Source organism: Camelus dromedarius, chromosome 13 (assembly GCF_036321535.1).
Source record: "Camelus dromedarius isolate mCamDro1 chromosome 13, mCamDro1.pat, whole genome shotgun sequence".
Lineage (NCBI taxonomy): Eukaryota > Metazoa > Chordata > Mammalia > Artiodactyla > Camelidae > Camelus > Camelus dromedarius.
The window spans coordinates 63,159,172-63,178,769 of record NC_087448.1 but is presented as its reverse complement, the minus strand read 5'-3'; the positions used below and the strand labels follow the sequence as shown (position 1 = coordinate 63,178,769).

The 19,598-nt window shown below is 42.2% G+C and overlaps 1 protein-coding gene across 9 annotated transcripts in view; it reads right to left on the bottom strand.

Moving 5' to 3' along the window:
• Positions 1–19,598, bottom strand: part of STARD13 (StAR related lipid transfer domain containing 13) — a 455,772-nt gene that overhangs the window by 41,691 nt on the left and 394,483 nt on the right. For all 9 annotated transcript variants that reach the window (XM_064493212.1, XM_064493214.1, XM_064493213.1 and 6 more), the window contains 2 exons: positions 18,056–18,127; positions 15,012–15,093 (listed from right to left, as the gene is read on the bottom strand). In XM_064493212.1, the coding sequence (XP_064349282.1) occupies positions 15,012–15,093; positions 18,056–18,127 (154 nt within the window). The remainder of the gene's footprint in view (positions 1–15,011; positions 15,094–18,055; positions 18,128–19,598) is intronic.

Below are 19,598 nucleotides of genomic sequence, written 5' to 3'. Positions count from 1 at the left end.
CTGAAACCATAGCCCAATATGCACAAATTGTCCCTTGGCAAAGGCCAGGAGACGTACTGGTTTAAGACATTTAAGGAAATCTCTGTCTAATCATTTGCTGACCACAAAGCTAACCGAGTACAGATTTCAGTGATCATACATGAGAAAGGATTCAGACTTTAGATAATTACTTGAAGAAAGTCATTAAGCAAACAGAAACAATAACAACAAATCTTGCAGAGGAAGAACTCTGATTCTGAGAGTTGCCTCATTAGAATGTTTAAAATGCCCAGTTTTAAACAAAATTTATAAGACAACAAACTGATTCTAAAACTTACATGCAGAGGCAAAAGACCCAGAATAGCCAACAAGATATTAAGGCAGAAGAACAAAGTTGGAGAATTGACACTACCCAACTTTAAGACTTACCATAAAGCTGTGGTAATTAAGACAGTATGATATTGGTGAAAGAAGAGACAAATAGAATAATGGAACCTAACAGGGAGTCCAGAAACAGCCCCATACAAATATAGACAACTGACCCTAGACAAAGGAGCAAAGGCAATGACAAAGGAGAAGAGACAGGCTTTTAACAAATGATACCAAAACAACTGTATATATGCAAAAAAAAAAAAAAAAGTCTTTCTAGACACTGATTTTATACCTTTCACAAAAATTAACTTGAAACGGATCAGATCTAAATGTAACCACAAAACCATAACACTCCTAGAAGATAACATAGGAGAATATCTCAGTGACTTCAGGCTTGGTGATGACTTTCTAGATACAATATTAAAGGCATGATCTATGAAATAAATAATTGGGCTAGACTTCATTAAAAGTAAAAACTGCTCTGCAAAAGACTGTCAACTGTATGAAAAGATATGCCATAGGCTTGGAGAAAATACTTGTGAAAAACATAGCTGACAGAGGCCTGTTATCTGGAATATACAAAGAATTCTTAAAACTCAACAGGAAAAAAAATCTACTTAATAAATAGACGAAAGATCTGAACAGATACCCTATCAAAGAAGATACACAGATGGCAAATAAGCATATGAAAATACAGTCCACAATCATATATCATTAGAGAATTGCAAATTAAAATAATCATAACATTACACACCCATTAGAATGACAAAATTTTGAAACACTGATATCAAATGTTGGCTAGGATAAGGAGCAACAGAAACATTCATTGCTGGTGGGAATGCAAAATGGTACAGCCTCTTTGGAAGACAGTTTGGTGGTTTCTTATCAAGTTAAACATACTCTTATCATACATACCAGCAGTCACACTCCTAGGTATTTATTCAAAGAGCTGAAAACTTATGTTCACACAAAAACCTGCACAGGAATGTTTATAGAAGCTTTATCCATAATGGCCAGAACTTGGACGTGACCAGGATGTTCCTCAGTAGGTGAATGAATAAACTGTGGTACATCCAGACAATGGAACATTATTCAGTGCTAAAAACAAATGAGCCATCAAGACATAAAAAGACATGGAGGAGCCTTAAATGCACATTACTAAGTGGAAGATGACAATCTGAAAGATGATACACTGAATGATTCCAACTTTAAGACATCTGGAAAAGGCAAAACTACAGGAACAGCAAAAGGTCAGTGGTTGTCAGGGGCCAGGAGGGAGGGATGATAGGGGTAAATAGACAGAGTACAGAGGATTTTTAGGGCAGTGAGATATTCTGTCTGATACTATAATGGTGGATTCACATTACAGATTTGTCAAACCCACAGAATGTACAAATCCAAGAGTGAAGCCTGATGTAAGCCAGGGACTTTGGGTGATAATGATGTGTCAGTGTAGGTTTACCAGTTGTAACGTACCACTCTGGGGTGAGATGTTAATGGTGGGAGAGGCTGTGCGTGTGTGGGTACAGGTGGTATACGAGAACTCTCTGTGCTTAAAATAAAGTCTATTCTTTAAAAATGTAGTCTTTGTTTTATTCATTTAAAAATCATTGTATTTCTTGGACCTTAAAATTACTGATATAACATGATCTGCATTTCTTTTGCTCTGAATCTACTTGCTTATTAATTCCCAATTCTACCTACAAAATTATCATCATTAAAGATATCTTATCAATTCTGGATATAATTTCAAATATCATGCACACAATCATTCAACTCTTCCTTCCACAATGTATACATGTATCAAATCATCATGTTGTATATTTTAAATATCTTACAATAATTTTATTTGTCAATTATGCCTCAATAAAGCTGAAAAACAGAAAGAAATAGCTGATTTGTTAAGACGGGGAAAATAAGACAGAGAAAACACTCTTTAAGGTGGTCTGAAACCAGGCAGACAAGCCCAGCACGGTGCAGCGTCAGCCCGTATTTACCTTGCACAAGGTAAAGTAAACAATGGCCAGACTCTCCAAGAATATAAAATGGGTGAAACACGCACCCTAGAGAGATGGAAATGCCTCTTTAAGGACTGGCTGCCTCAGGTAAAAGAATATGACATATAACAGAAGTACTCACATCACTTTATCAAAACCACTGAGAAATTCTGCTCTGATTGCAGCCAGTCTGCATTTAGAACAAATATTTAGCATCAGCATTTGTTTCCCTCTAATTTAGTGAGTAATACAAAACCCTTCAGATAATCTGGGCCAGTCAGACACTGGTGGCCTGGAAAACCATTCCTGCCTGAATAACAATTTTGATTATAAAACATATTTTCTTTGCTGCATGAATGGTCTGCCTTCCGCTGGATTAGAGCCTCTTTTGAGGCAGGAACCGTAATTTATTCTCCTAATCTGCATAAGGCCTAGCAGGAAATTTTATACACGATAGTCTCAGCAGGCTTTTCTTTTTTAACTAAACATACTTTGTCTACTTAGGTCCAATCCGTGATTGACTTCAAATAGTCACAGTAGACCTTGTAGTCGGAATAACAGAATTACTCTTCCTTGCTGAATATGACAGGCTGAGAGCTGCATCTTATTTGCATTGCAAATGCCCAGCACAGGCACTGGCTCAGAGAGAATCCACACAGTAAATATTTGCTAAGGAAACATGAGAACTTGGCAAGCTCTGGGGACCATGGGGCCTGACCCTTTTATTTTCAAATGAGGAGAATAAGGCTCCGGGGGAAACACTTGCTCAAGGGAACAAGACATTTGTTAGCAGAGCTAGGACTCTGCCCTGCCCAGTGATTTCTCTGCGCCTGCCTAATTAGGGAGAGTCAAAGGAGGGCCTGGAAAATGACGGCCTATGTCACGTACCTCCCACAGGCTGGTCGATAAATGGCAATGTCCTTCCCCTCTCCATTTTTTTTTTCCCATGGAAAGAGGAAACCCATGACACACGATGAAGACTGTCCACTTTGTGCTCTGGACAAACTGGATTTACGTGCTAATATAAGCACAGCAATCTGACCCTTTCAGAAGGGCCGGCCACAAGGCCCACTGCTACTAGAGCCTGTCAGTTTATTCTGTTGTCCTCAGAAGCCTTCCAAAGGGCTAACATGTTAGTGAAGGGGAGGCAGTCAGAAGTCTCATTTTAAGAGGGAAACTTGAGGCTCTGGTGGGAAAGTCAACAAGAAGAGAAGAGGTAGAGATCTGTTCATCCAATAGTGGGTGCCACGTACCTGGAACAAGTTGAGGGACTAGGCACGCAGAGGTGAACAAGATGTGGTCCCTGCCCTTGCGGATGTCACAGCCCAGTGTGGGATGTAAGTATGATGAATAAGAGAATAAGCAGTTCACTCCCTGAATGCGTAAGGACAAAATCTACCAGAGGAGGCAATATTTGAGCAAGGCTATGAAGGACTAAGAGAAATTTGCTGCCGAGGTTAAAAGAATTACAGGCAAAGCCAACATCACTAAATGGCATGCGTTAGTCTTGGAAATCACTGGTGAGATAGGCAGGGGCTAGATATGAAGGATCCAAATGAAGACATTAGGAGCAATCTGTGGCAATCAGAGGGGGGCTACTGTAGGATACTGGGAGAGTAACGTAATTCCACTGCATATGAGAACCATAACTGGGAGCAGAGTGGAGAATGAACTGAAGAACAGGGAGGAGATGGTTACAGTCGTTTAGCTGAGAGATGGCAAAGAGGAGCAGAAAGGAAGCGAGAGCAGATGAAGGCTCGGCCACTGATTGATGTGGACGCTTGAGGGAGGGGGAGAAGTGGAGGATGACTTCCAGATTTCAGGCTTTTGTCAATGTGCCATTAAACACAGAAAACAGTGAAAGAGGGAGCGACCGGGAGCTGGACATGCGGAAGATGCTGAGCTCATGTGGGGCTGCGTTACATTTTAAGGGCCCTTGTGACACAAGCCCACTTGAGAATAGTCATCATGTGGATGACATACACAGAAGACACACAAACCAGTCATCCAGGGAGAATTCAGAGCCCTGGGAACTGTGGCGCGCAGGGCACGGGTGGAGGAGCAGGAGGAGCCAGGCTGGGGAAGGTGTGGTCAGAGGTGTGGGAGGCCGACAGAACCAGCGGCAGGCAGCGACCTGGAGGCCACGGAGCATTGCGGAGAGGAGAGGGCGGTTGGGTAGCTGGATCAAATAGTTAAGAAAAAGTAAGTGATACAAAACCTAAAATATGCCTTTTGCATGTAGCAGTTGTCGAGGCCAGTTTTGCAGAAGCCTGAGTAGAAGGTGGGGCTGTGAGTGATCCCTGAGAGGTCTAGCTCAGAAGGACAGAGATTTAGGGTATTTTGAGGAGAAAATGAATAATTTATCACCACACAATATTCTCTCTCCTGTAGAAGCAATAAAATAATTCATGAACTGACAGGTTATTTTCTTCCAGGTTACAGATCAATTTAACAAACATGTATTAAATTCCTGCTGGCACAGGGAGCACCAGGCACCCATGACGTACCACCGAACGAGACATAGTCCCTACCAGTGAGCACTCTGGAGCTGCTAGAAAGTTTCTCTGGCCCCCAGCTAACCACATCCAGAGTGAGCGAGGCGGTCGGTGCGCACGGGCCGCGCCCAGGCCGCCCAGAGCACAGCGGGGACGCCCGGGACGGCAGAGCTCGGGCGGCGGAGGAGCGAGGGAAGGGCAGGCGCGTGCTCGGGGGCTGGGGGCAGGGGAGCACGCTGTGTGCGGGGACCAGAGGGAGGCGGGGGGGGGGGGTGTCGGGCCCCGACTCGGAGGAGCTCCCCTCATCCCCTGTGCCAGAGCCTGGGCAGATACAGACCCCTCTGCACTTGACCTACATGAAAGCCAGGAAGCCCTTTCCTTCTCTGTGTCTAAGATTCACATTCCACATTTAAACTGCCGGACTAGGCTGGTCACGAGGTCGCCCACGCTGCCTTAATGTAATGGCCAGTTTCCCGCGATAGTTTTCTAATATTCCTGCCAAAGGTTTGAGGGGAAAACAAGCAGGGTTCATCGCTGCCACGGCATTCTGAAGAAAGCCCGCAGCCTGAACTTCTCACCCTCCACTCAAGCGTCAGAGGCGAAAGGTCTGTAGTCCAGTTAGCTAGGAGTGTTCCGGGCGTGGCCCTCCAAGACGGTCAGAAACAAGTCACCTGTTCCAGGGGTCCGAGGCCAGCGCCCCGGGGAGCAGCGGCCCCCCCTCCGCGGGGCATGGGAAAGGCCTCGCCGGCTGCCCGGGAGTTTACGAAACAGCCCCTGCGGAGCAGGGTGGAGAGCTGTGCCGCACGGACAAGTCCGGGATGTATCAGCCCGGTGGGACCTTTCAAAAATCACGGGTCATTCACGAGGATGGTTTTACGGTGTCTGGAAGGAAAAAAAATGTATTTAGAGGTCCACAAGTGGCTGTCACCGCGCCGCAGCTGAGCCAGTGGAGGCCACGCCGCCCGCTGCTGAGCCTCTCACTCTGGCTGGTCGCCCACCGGTGGTCCTGCTGCCGCAGGAACGCCGGTCCCTCTTCCAGCCCATAACCCCACAAACTGGCCCTAGAAATCAGCCGAGGCGTGCGAGAGAAACGGTTAAGTGTGGACTGATCTCGCTATGCAAAGAAAATGAAGTAGAACATGGATATGTCACAGGGGGAGAGGACGTACGTGTGGCACTGTGGGACTTGTATACTACATATTTTTAATTGAGATAAAAACTGACATTGTGTAAGTTTAAGGTGTACAACGTTAAGATTTGATATCTGTATATATTGCAAAATGATCACCACAGTAAGTTAGTTAGCATCCATCGCCATACATAGTTACTCATTTTTTTCTTATGATGAGAACTTTTAAGATCTACTTGGCAACTTTCAAATATACAATAGAGTGTTGTTAGCTACAGTCACCGTGTGGTACATTACACCCACAGAAAATAATCTTAGATAAGTGATAGGCCCTAATGATGAGGGCTTGGGGGAAGGGTGTAAGCTCCCTCGGCAAATCAATAAAGGACAGCTGCCACAGTGACCCCAAAGTAAAGGGCTAAAAACAGAAAGCCCACGTTTTCTTGGGCTTCTTTAGTTTGTGGAATTTCAGACAGAGTTTAAACTCACACATGCCTATATTGGAGAAGTCAGATGGGGCACCCTTAGCTTTTTAACTGTTCACCACAACTGCATCTAATTGAGATAATTCCTCTACTGAGAATTAGTCCAAGTGGAAGCAAGGGTCACACCAGAGATTTCTGAGAAAGGTTCAAAAATGCAAAGAAAGCACAAACAGCCCCGGGGCGGCAGGGGGATTGGATAATAGGAGGCAACACTCACTCCCTGGCACTGAGGGGCGTCTCTCCGCTCCTCCCCTGCCTGCCCCGCAGACTCGCAGACTCGTCCCCGCGGTCAGTCCTGGACCTCTTCTCTCGCACTCTCTTTACTGTCTCCGGGTGACCTGGCTCACTCTCAGGACCTTTATACCTTCAGATGATGATGACTTTACATCTCTGTCTGCAGCTGAGGTCCCCGTCCAGCTCCAGATCCTCACCCCCAACTGCACACTGGACAATTCCACCTGGCACTGGCCCCCTGGCGCCTAAGCCCCTCACACCTTATCCTCCTCAGACCCTGGCCGGACTCCCCTCGCCTCCCCTCCGACTCAAGGAAAGGCATCACCACCACCCAGCTGCTCAAACCAGCAGGAGTCTGGTCACCCTGAATTTTGAACAAACAATAACAATAATAATAACACCTGTTATTCATAGGTTCTCATAAAAATTAAATGAGATCACTGTCAAGAGCTTAGTACGCTAGTTAACACATAGTAAACACTCGTTAAATGGTAACCCTTGTCATCTATTATTTACGTGGCAAGGCAAGCCATCTTAAAAAAATTGCTAATGTTTTTCATAATGCAATACAAATATCTAAAAACATATACAGAGAGAAGTGAATAACATTCACGCCTTCTCTTACTTCCCACTGTCTTATTTTGTAATTTCTTGTGTATTCTTCCTGAAGTCATTTTGAGTAGCTGGTTGGAAAAGGTTACATAAGAGGCCATTTAAAAATATAAAGATGGATGTTTTTCATACAAATTTATATATATGTGAGAAATCCTCTATCTTTGACCCTAATATGTCTGCATGTGTCTGTACCCCAGGGCTGCCCCCATTCTATACAGGCTACCTTGGGGTGAGGTTGGTGGGCGAGGGTGGGGGTGGGGATGAAGATGCCTTTCCTGCACTTTAAATTAGTTTAAGAGAAAAGTGAAAGTTCAAAATAACCACATCAAAATCTCATGTGTTCTCGTCTTGGTCATTCTTACTGGCCTTTCAGAGTCATTTTTCCAGGAAGCTCTCCTGAAGCCCTTTCCCCCTTAGCTGTCCTGCATCTGTACTTTAAGCAATCATACCATTTGTCCAAGTAAATCATAATTTACTAATTTCTTAGCCTAGGCACCATGGGCATTTGGGGCCAGATAATTCCTTGCTGTGAGGAGTTACTTTATGTGTCGTGGGAGGTTTAGCAGCCTCTACTCGTTAGATGCCAGCAGCATCGCCCCAGCTGTGACAAGCAAAAATGTTCCCAGACCTTGAGACGGGGCAGAATGCGAACCGCAGCACTAGCCTGAGATCTTGAGGGAGGACTCCGCCTTCTCTGTCTCCACAGCACAGAGACGCCCTCAAGGGGCAGCCTGGGTGGCTTGAGCTGAAAGGACAGGTGACAAAGCACTGCTCCCGACAGTACATCAGTTCTAATTTCTTTGCAAAAGAACAAAGTGTGCTTTAAACCCTTACTTCAATTATTATTATTTTTTAATGTGGAGGCCTATGAAGGCACCAATGCAACCGGAATTTCTAACCTTGGGACTTAGAAGTTAAATTCATAAAATCACAAGGCAACACAAACATCTTGGGAAGAATTACCTTCAAAGGAAGACATGAAAACCCCTCCAAATTGTGTTTCACAAAAAGACTGAAGCTCTCTCTGGAAACTGCAGCAGCAGCCCGTGTGGCTCTGAATCCTAGCGTTGTTATTTCTTACCTCTGTGTCTCCGTTTCCTCGTCTGTAAAGTGGGAAAGATGTTACGGCCTATCTTCTAGGCTTGTTACGAGAATTAAATGAGTATTTATAAAATGCTTAGAGTAGTGCTTGGTGAGCACTTTGTGTTCTAAAGAAATGAAATCACTGCCTATTGGAATTTGTATTTATTTATAGACTCAGAATTTCTAAGGTGGAAGCAACCGGGATTATCATGCAAACCCTTACATCCTTCTCCCAATGACTGTCCACAGTTGTCCAGTCAGTTGTCACATATTATTATATAACATAATACAACGTATAATATTGAATATTTTCTGTGATATTGTTAGAGGGAAAATAAAGTATATTTTCAGTTTTCATAGACTACCATCATTTAATATTGTTACTGTTATTTAACATACTCAAATCAAATCTGTGTCTTTGTGTGTAGAGGTAAGTTGTAAAAATCATTTCATCAGCACTCTCTCTTCCCCTTTTCCCCACCCCTCCCAGTAATCACTGTCATTAGTTATCCTTTTAAATAAAAAGGGCAGTGACAGATGAACTATAATCAAAATCAATTCTATATCCCCATGAAACAGTACTTAACAAGGTGAATGCCCTTGTTTTATACGTGTTGTAGTTAATCAGTATTTACTAGCGACATAAGTTAGGCAGGTCTAACATTAAATTAGAAATTCAGAGATCATTTCAGGCCTCGAGGCCCTATGTTAGCAGTCTGAGCAAATATCTCAAACCAAAACGCTAGTCGATGTTACTTCTTAAGAACCTCATTCGAGAGCTTTGATTTACTGCAATTTGCCTTAAAGGTGACAGGCTTTGCAAGGTATTGTGACACCTTGGCTACACCTGCATTTTCTGGTGTAGTTACAGTTTCAGTTAGTTCATCCAGGTACTTAGCTTTGCAATTAGCTTTTCATTATTCACAGAGGAAGATATTTTTCAATCAATAATTGAATCAAAAACATCAACCCAGAGTTATAACTGTGGTTACTAAAACAGAGAGTGTGCTATTCTGACTTGCAGAAACAGATATTTACAGATGCCCACTGCTCGTGGGCGCGGCCAGAGTTGCAGAAGAAACAGTGAGGCGTGGTCACCATTCGGAGGTTTATACCTTCACCAAAGACAGCAAACCTGCCCGATTTCCAAGACCTGAAAGTGAAAACTACACATCCATATATTCCCAGCCAGGTGTGGGTCCTCCCTGCCACCTTAATACAATCTATTTCTCCAGGCCAATAAAAAGTTGACATTATTCAGCAACTCCCTAAGGGTAAATTGGGACCAAGGACATGAATTGTCTGTCTACACAGCAGAGAAACCAAAGGTGAGTAAAATTCTTGTGGGTAACATTTGTAGGACACCTTCAGCTCTCTTGTCTTCATTTGTCTACCTGGCAGAAGCTACCTGCCCTCTGGCTCTATATGGTTCCCTTTAGGATCCTGCATTAGCTTTGCATTTCAATATGCAGGGGAAATGTAGAGCCCACAAAGCTTTAAAAATAAAACGAGACCCAGCTCTATCACGGTGTCTGCAGTGCACGAGGAAGAAAATAAGTAAGTCTTCACAACTGCTTACTGCTCTCCAGGCATCAATCATCACATGCCATGTGAGTGGGTGAGGGTCTAATTAACCGCTCATCAATGTCAAAGTTTTAAAAGTGCTGTCATTCTCCTCAGGCTAGAGGTCTTCCTTCTGCCTGCTTTTGGGAAATCTGTATCTTCAGGGAACTCGTAGGGAAGGCAAAGAAACTCCGTGCAGGTTCCCTTTAGCCCAGCCACCTCCATCTCTGCCTGTCTATCCTGCCTGCTTCCTTTGATCCACCCGCTGGGACTAGTCTTTTGGCTTCTGTTCTACCCACTGCTCCTCCAGCTGGAGAATCTCAGCTTGCACACCTCCAGCCAAATGCTTTTCTTATTTCATAATATTTTTGGAGACATAGCCATCCTAAGAATTATTCCAGTTATAACAGCCTCCTGCCACTCTAACCATTTTTATGCAAGTTGGGCCTTTGTCAGGAGCACTGCGGTGTCTGGTGGTGGTGTGTTCCCACGTGCTTCTGCAGTAAGGCCCTTCGAGGCATGTCTGTACCGACCCTGCTAGGGGCTGTCAGAGATGGGTCATGGGCTTCACAAGAGAAGGCGTCCTGATTTTTCTGGCTAACACTAGTATTATCATTTAGAATCTTATATCTCAAAATGATTTCTGTGCTGGCTCGTCTCTGTAACATGTCTGAGAGGCTATTTTAAAAAAGTAGACCCTGATGGAAAAGTTCAAAACTTAGTTGAGGCACCTCAGATCTCACAGGCAGCAGTGAGGAGATAAGGATTTACCACCCACACGTTTGAGAGTCAAAGCTTGGCCCACTCAGCCACGTATTCATCCAATGCACAGAACTGCAGAGAGACAATGTTTGCTCTTGCAACCCTGATTTAAAAATATGTAATGGAATTTTATTTTTGGTTTATAAAGTAATCCCTGATTTATACTTTAAAATAAAATTTTAAGAATCTGTGAGTGAGCTACTAGAACAAATGAGTGAGTTTAGAAAGATTGCAGAATGCAAATGAACAATGTACAAAAAATCATACGCTAGCAATGAACAACTGGAAATTGAAACAATAAAAAACAGTACTATTTACAATAGCACCTCAAAACATGAAATTCTTAATTACTTTCAAGATGTGGATTATCCACATGCTGAAAACTACAAGTCAGGGTTAAAAAAAATCAAAAGAGACCTAAATAAAAAGAGACAGCTACTATCTTCATGAATCAGAAGACTCAAAACTGTTAAGATATCAGTTCTTCCCAAACTGATCTATAGAGTCAACATAATACAAATCAATACTCCCACAGGATTTTTAAAACAGATGTTGACAAGTTGTTTCTAAATTTATATGAAAAAGCAGAGGAACTAGACTAGCCAAAACAATACTGGCAAAAAGGAACAAAGTTGGAGGACTCAACTATTGGATTCCAAGGCATCCACAAAGCTAAGTAATCAAGCACCATATTGATTAAAGAATAGATACATGGATAAATGGAACAGAATAGAGACTCTAGAAATAGACTTACGTGTTATGTGGTCAGTTGATTTACAATATAAGTGCAAAGGCAACTCAATGAAGAAAGCATTATTTTCAGTATGAGGCTCAACCAATGGGATATTGATATGCAAAAAAATGAATCTTGACCCATACTTTGTACCTTATAAAAAATTAACTTGAAATAGATCATCAAGCTACATGTAAAACATAAAACTAAAACTTCTAGAAGAAAAACAAAGAAGAAAATGGTTGTGACCTTATGTTAGGAAAATTTTCTTGGGTATGACATTAAAAACATGAACGAATTGATAAATTGGACTTCAATAAAATGAAAAACTTTTGTTGTGTGAAAGACACTGTTAAGAGGTTGAAAAAACAGTCTGGCAGAAAATATTTACAAAACACATATCTAACAAAGAACTTACATCTAGAACATATAAAGAACTCTCAAAACTCCATAAGAAAACAAACAGTTAAGTTTTTAAAATAGGCAAAAGGCTTGAACAGACACTCTACCGAAGAAGATAAATGAATGGCAAATGAGCACCGGAAAAGACATTCAACATCATTACTCATTAAGGACATGCAAATTTAAATCACAATGCGGTAACACTAGACACCTGTTAGAATGGTTAAAAACTAAACAAAACAAAAACTGACAATAACAAGTACTGACAAAGATGTAGAGCAGCTGTACTCTCATACACTGTTGGTGGGAACACAAAATGGTATGGCCACTTTGGAAAAGTTTGGTAGTTCTTTATAAAGTTACAATAAGCTTATCATATGCACCCCACAATCCCATGCCTAGGAATTTACTCAAAAGAAATGAACACTTATGCTCACACAAAAGCTTGAATATGAATATTTATAGTGGCTTTATAGCCACCCAAAGTGGTGACAACTCAAATGTCCTTCAGTCAGTGAATGGATAGACAAACAGTAGTATATCCACACAATGAAACACTGTTCATCAATCATATTGATTAATACACACAACATGGATGAGTCTTAGGTGCATTAAGTGAAATGAAGCCAGACTCCAAAGGCTGCATACTGTTCGAGTTCACTCATATAGCATTCTGGGAAAGGCAAAACTACAGGTACAAAACCCAGATCAGTGGCTGCCAGGGGTTGGAAGTAGGGGGAGAGGTTGATGACAAAGGTGAACAGGAGGGTTTTTTTTTAGGTGAGGGAGCAGTTCTACGTCTTGGTTGTGGTGATAGTTACATGATTGGAGGCATTTGTCAAAACTCAAAGAACTGTACACTGAAAATAGTGAATTTTACTTTAAATACACAGGACACCTCGGTTTAAAGAAAATATAGATTTAAAAATTCAATTGGGATGATTTCACTTATATGTGGAATCTAAAAAACAAAACAAATAAACAAACATATCTAAATAGAAACAGAGTCATAGATACAAAAAACCAACAGGTGGTTTCCAGAGGGGAGGGGTTGGGGGGAGGAGAGAAATAGGTGAGGGAGATGAAGAGCTACAAAATAAGTGAGTCACAGGCATGAGCTGTACCGTATGGTGAACATAGTAAATGATTATGTAATATCTTTGTGCAGTGATAGATGACAGCTAGGCTTATTATTATTAGGGTGATCATTCTGAAATGCATAGAAACATAGAATCACTATGTTGTACTAACATGGTGTTGAGGTCAATTATACTTTGAAACAAACGAACTTACAGAAAAAGAGATCAGCTTTGTGGCTACTAGTGGTGAGGGGAGGGGGAGCTAGAAGAAGGTGGTCAAAAGGCACAAACTCCCAGTTATAAGTACTGGAGATGTCATGTACAATATGATAAAGATAATTAACACTGCTGTATGTCATATATGAAAGTTGTGAAGAGAGTTTATCCTAAGAATTTGCATCACAAAGGAAAAAATTTGTTTTCCTATTTCTTTAAGGCTGTATATACATGAGATGATGAATGTTCACTAAACCAGTCGTGGTAAACATTTCACGATTACATAAGTCAAATCATCAGGCTTACACCTTAAACGTATTCAGTGCTGAATCTCAATTATATCTCATTAAAACTGGGGAGAAAACAACAAAAGGCATAATTAGATAATTAAATAAAGATGCATGAGTATGCAAGAAAATTAAACTGGGAAAAATATAATGTAATATAATACAATTAAAAATAAAAAATGTTTCTTTTAAAAAATGGCAACATACTAGTAAAAATACTATTGGTTAAAACTAAGAGGGAAAACTCAGAATGAGGTGCTGGTTGAATAGCTCTGACACGCTGGGGTTTGCATCAGACACGCTGAGGAGAAAACACTGCTTTTCCAATTCACTGCCTTTAAAGAATCACAACCAAACCATCCATTCCTCTCATAAATGCTCACAAACGCCATTTTGTGCTTGTTTGAGTCCAAATAGCCGGTCCCTGCAATTTGTGATTTGAAGAGTTCTCTGCTCTTCTACTGCTTACGCAAACCCACAGTACTGTTTTCCTGGAACTTTCAGAGATCATTTCTTAATGCAAATCTATTTTCTCTTCATGCAGGAACCACAGAGTGACCAGCTTATGAACACAAAAGTATAAATGTCTGAAGATTCAGTAAGCCTTAGATTATTTGCACACAATTTTAACATACATTGGTCTCTTCCATCTTGAGAAAAGTTTTCCTCAGTATTACTTTTCCTCTTAAACCACCATCTTTTCTATGTCAAATGCAGAACGTCCAAGAAAGAACGCTGGACTGCAAGTTATGAGGACTGTATTTTAAGGTCAGTTTGGCCCATGGAAAAATGACTCACCTCCTGTAACTAATATTTATCTCCAGCTCTGACCTCTCTCCAGGGCCTTAGTTAGGAGAAACTTCAAACTCCTACAGACACGTACAATCTCCTGTGCACATTTAATTGTTCAGGAATATCGGTTACATTGGCATCTTTTATTATTACTCAAGTTATAAGTGTTTTATTTGTTCATGTATGCTGCATTTCTTCAGTTAGATTTCTCCAACCAGATTATACATTCTTTGAGGGGAGAGAATTATTCACATACATCTCTTTGTCTCCCTATAGCATCTATCACATAATGAAGGCTGAAACATTCCAGGTTGCCAATACCATTACGTGAGCCCATATGTTCCAGTTGGCTGATATAATCATCTGTCTTTGCAAGAAATACAGCCGAGTTTGACACACTCACGGAGTTCTTCACAGCCTTCCCTGACCACTCACGCAGGGCCCCCATGCTGCCTCCTCCTGCTAACCACCCCCCATCACCGCCATAGCCTCGTCTTGTTTTACATTTTTAAAAACAGCACTTACCACTGAGATAATCTCGCCTTCTCTCTCTCACTCTCTTTCCTTTTCCTTCTCTCTTTCTATTGTCTGAAGCTTCCACAAATCTACTAGGATTTAAGCTCCACAAAACCCGTGCTCACTGTGGGATACTTAGAGCCTGGCCTGTGCCTGGCACACAGTAGGTGCTCAGTGAGTAATCACTGAGTTGTTGACCTCGCCTCTCAATAGAGTGATACCTGTGAGACATTGAACAACTGAAAGGAGCAAAAATACTTCAGACGATTCACCTGTAAAGGGGTTCTACAAGATCCTTTTCAAGAAAATCATGATCGTTCTTGACAGCCACAATGTTGATGGGAAATTGTGAATCTGAAAGAGAGAAAGAGAGACGAAGGAGTTTACGGGCCTTGTTTTATCTGAATGGGGGCACCAGGAACTTCAGGCCACTGCATTTCTGCACATACGACTGATTTTATTTTATTTTATTTTATTTTTTGGTGGGGGGAGGTAATTAGGTTTATTCAATCTCGGAGGCGGTACTGGGGATTGAACCCAGGACCTTGTGTACGCTAAGCATGTGCTCTACGACTTGAGCTGTACCCTCCCCCTTACGTAAGATGGATTTTAAGAGGTTACTGTCCATTGATGGGTGTGTTAGTCATGTTTAGATAGCAGACAGTTTTATTTTTATCCCCAAAAAAGGCTTTTAAGGGTATGAAAGAAGTGTGAAATATGAAAATAACCAAGAGCTTGACCTTGGATAAGACTGAATGCTCAGTGCCTGCATTTTGATAGCTCATCACTGTCACAGACATTTCCTGAATGAAGAGCCTTTAAACTCCCACTGTCCACCTAAGGTGCAGGTTGCTGACGTCAATACTTGGTTTGGCAGATTCTTTTTTTTTTTCCCTCAGGAAAAAAAGTTTCCAGAAATACCCAAAGTTCAGTGGCCTCAGGTATTTCATTTTGTAGCAAAGTCCTGAGTCGTTCTGAGTATCAGCAAAATACTCAGTTGATTCTATCCGAAAAAGGGGAGAAATTCCAACACCATGCCTTTTCTCCCACAGACTATTCAGGCCAGCTTCGGAGGTCATGGGCACAGGTCCCAGTGTTAATTTTTGGTACCTCATTTGTGGAGGTAAAACTCGAGACCATTGGAACAGAGGCCACAGTCAAATCCAACAGACAGCGCTGGTCTCATCATTATCCTGCCGTTTTCTCTCTTTCTCATCTTTTATTTGGCACTTGCTAATCATAATAAATCTAAGGGTATCGGATTTCTTATTGTGAGTTGGAAAGAAACAATTCCTCTTATGGTGAAAAAAAGTAGTGTGAGTGAATTCCAGATGGTGCCAGAATGAGGACTGTCTCGCTCTGCTAGAGAGGGAGCTGTGTGCAGCCGTGAGGAACACAGACACGGAAGCCCAGCTGCTCTGGCTTTCTGTCCTGGCTCTGCTACTCACTATCTGTAGGCTGTGGACCTCTGTTTCCTCATCTGTAAAGTGGGGATGAAGGTAATTATAATACCTACCCTAAGGTGCTGTGAATATTGAGTGAACAGTATATATACAGTACTTTGAACATTATCTGGCACATAGTGAGCTCTATATAAGTATTTGCTCTCATTATATTTATTAAATACATACGGCTGAAACACAATCCGACAGGCCCATTTTGCTTATGAGGAATCCACCTCTTTGTCATTTATGGACTCCACACTTAAATTGCATAGTATTTTGTGTTTACAAAGAGAGTGCATATTAAGGTAGAAAATCTATTACATGAAGGCTCAAGAAACTGAAATTAAAATTCTGAGTCTTCCATCTTATAATCCTGGAAAAGTCAACCTTTTTGGGCCTCTCTCTCATAATCAGTAAATTGGTGGTGGGGGTGGAAATAAGGGTTGCTTAAATCCAAACTATAAGACTGTCCTCCTTGTCTAAAAGGCTATGAGTCTATGAATGGTTTTATCAGAAATTTCAGACTTCAAAGCACATTGCAAGATAAGCTCTTCTCTATTCCCACAGAATTTAAGTGAGAGAATAGAAGGGTTTTTGTTTGTTTGCTTGTTTTTAAAATATAAAACTGAGCTTCTGGGTGAGTGGAGGAGATTCACCAGCGAGTAAAGGTTAATTGTGCTGATTCTCTCCATCCTACATGAACTGTATGCCACCAGGAAGAGAAGTCTACACTGTCTAGGGTACCAGATACCCTCTATTTGGCCCTACAGACCCACTCTCCACTTTTCTGTATCCTGCTTTGTGCCCCAGGATCACTTTTGTGGACGGCATTCAAGGGGATGAACCCATGTCCTCTGCTTTCTTTTGTGTTTGGCCAGTGCGAAGCCCTGGCTGGAGACAGAGGGAGGAAGGAGTGTAAGGTCAGGGAATTTACCCTCCTGAGAGGCTGCCCATCACCAGCTGTGTCCTCTACTCCTAGGATCTGCTGCAAGATCTCTCTCCTTCCGGGTTCTGGCATCTTCTCCCTCCTTTTATGGCTTTGGGCCTAGGGTGGTGACAGCTCTGCTGCTACAAGCTCTGGGCTCCTGTACTGTTTGTTCCTCGTGGTTTCCTACGCCCTGCCCACATCTTTATAATGAACACCTTTAAAAATAAATCCTCCTCGGGTTGTTCTGAGTGTGCCATCTGCTTACTGTTGGGATCCCAACTTGTTCACTACATATTAGGACTATCCAAGAGTGGATGCTTTGGTTATCATTTTAGGTATAAGTAAAATATAGGTGAGTAAGTTCATTAACTGTCAAATAAAACATCAGCGAAAAGAAGTGTGATGCTGGCAATGAAAGCACTTACTCAAAGCCCTGAAAAAGCCCTCAAAAAAAAGCCCACTTACTCAAAGCCCTCCATGTCACATCTTAAACATTTTCATGTAAAGTAAACAGAACTAAAGAAAAGTCTCAAGGCAATTCGTTTTGTGATTTCTAGGAAATTTATCAGCAATTAGTTTGCTGTATCTTTCAGAAAACTGAGAGCAGTGAAGAAAAAACAAGAAAAGGAATAAGGAAGGAAGTGCAGAAAAGCGGCTGATGGCAGAACACTGGGAGGAACCGGGAGTTGGGGTCAGCGGTAAACAGATCAGAAGCAGGAAGTGCAGAGCAAAAAGAAGAGAAGGGAGAAAAGGAAGCAGACTTGGGACGCAATCCTCCTTTCTTTCTAAACTGGCATCAGTAGAAGCCCTGGGCATTGCAAAGGTGGAAGGAAGGAGAAAGCTAAGAAATAATGGTTGAGGAAAGACGTGGAAGTCAAAACACAGCACAAGATATATTTTGAGTTTATTCTCTTTGTGAAGAGTGAAGAGAAGCCCCACCTACCCTCGTATAACTGAGCGTACTGCGGGAACCCGGCGGCACGCAGCCAGTCGCATGCCTCCTTCGCCTCGATTTCTGAAACAGACAAGAAAGGGAAATGCATGAGTCCAATGGCCACCCACCGGGCCTCTACCTCCTCAATCAATGAGAAGCTGGTGCGCACTGTACAGGTTATTACAAAGCAAAATCGTCCTCCCCTAAGTCCATGTAAGTAGGCCTGCCCAGAAACGGGTGTAAAATGAGCAGGTATCACAAAGCTACTAGTTACGTGTCTGCTAAGATAATCTTCTACGTCGATCCATGAGTATTTGGATAATAACAAAACCACAGATTACAGAACACAAAGGCAGAGTTTCAGGCAGGGAAAACTGTCTTATTTATACACCAGGGAACCAGGGGACTAGGGAGAAGGAGGAAATACTTGTGATTTTTTAAATAAAATTTTTTAAACCTTCAAAGATAAAGCTAAGACTATGTATTCTACATTCCTTTATTCTTTCACTCTTGGGATAATGAAAGAACGAATATCTGGGCAGACTGTGAAAATCCTACTTTCTCATGAAGAAAGAAAACTCTTCCATTATTACAAAAATCCAATGTTTTATTTTTTCTTTAATTTTACTAATGGCTTTAATTCCAAAGGCCTTCTAATAAGATGTTCATTCGCCAAGCACACTGGAATGATTTCAGGATGCAGTGTGCAGCATGGAAGAGTAAAGGTGATTATCTGAAACTGAGATACGTGTTTGATGTGGCTGCTAGAATCTCAGAGGGCCAGACCCAAGAGGTTGATGTGTCCTTCAGGTGACCATTTTTGGTGTGGACATACCAAGAGTGCATGGGACCACCTGCTTGGAGAAGCCATGGAGGAAGACGGGGGCAGTCTACAGTATGTGAACCAGGTCAGTTTTTGACCTTGTGAATCCTGGATCACTTCCCAACCACAATTCTGTTAGATAAATACACATGCAAGGGAAAAGAAGTTCATCTGTCAAAAGTTCAGTTTCTCCAAACAGAGTGAAACAGCCGATTATAACAGGTCTCTACCCAGGCCCCTTCTTCTGCTGGTGGGAGGGAGCCCGGTCAGGTCACTGTATTTCCATTTATTCTGACGTTCATTTTTCTCTGTAGCCAACATCCGAGAGTACAGGGTGTTCTTGGAATCACTGCACAAAAACGATCCACGCTAACATCAGCTGTGGGCCAAAGACTGCAATCTACGTGGAAAGCTCAATGTCTGTGCAACATAATGTTCAATGTGACCGAGCCACCTGGTCTACGGTAGGAAAACAGACCAAAGGCCAGACCATCACACAGGCTCCAAAGGGAAGAGCAAAAGCCTACAGCTCGTCCCACTGATGTGGTTGGATACGGGTTGAGATCCAGGCACCCAGAGCCTGTGGGGGCCCCTGTCCCAGAGTCCCTGCTTCTTCTGGCATCTCCTCATCCACTGTCACTCCAGAGATGGACAATTTCTAAATCTTGAGTTTTTTTCTCTGACGTGAGGGTTTTTTACATAATTGCTATCAGCACAGACCTGATAGGT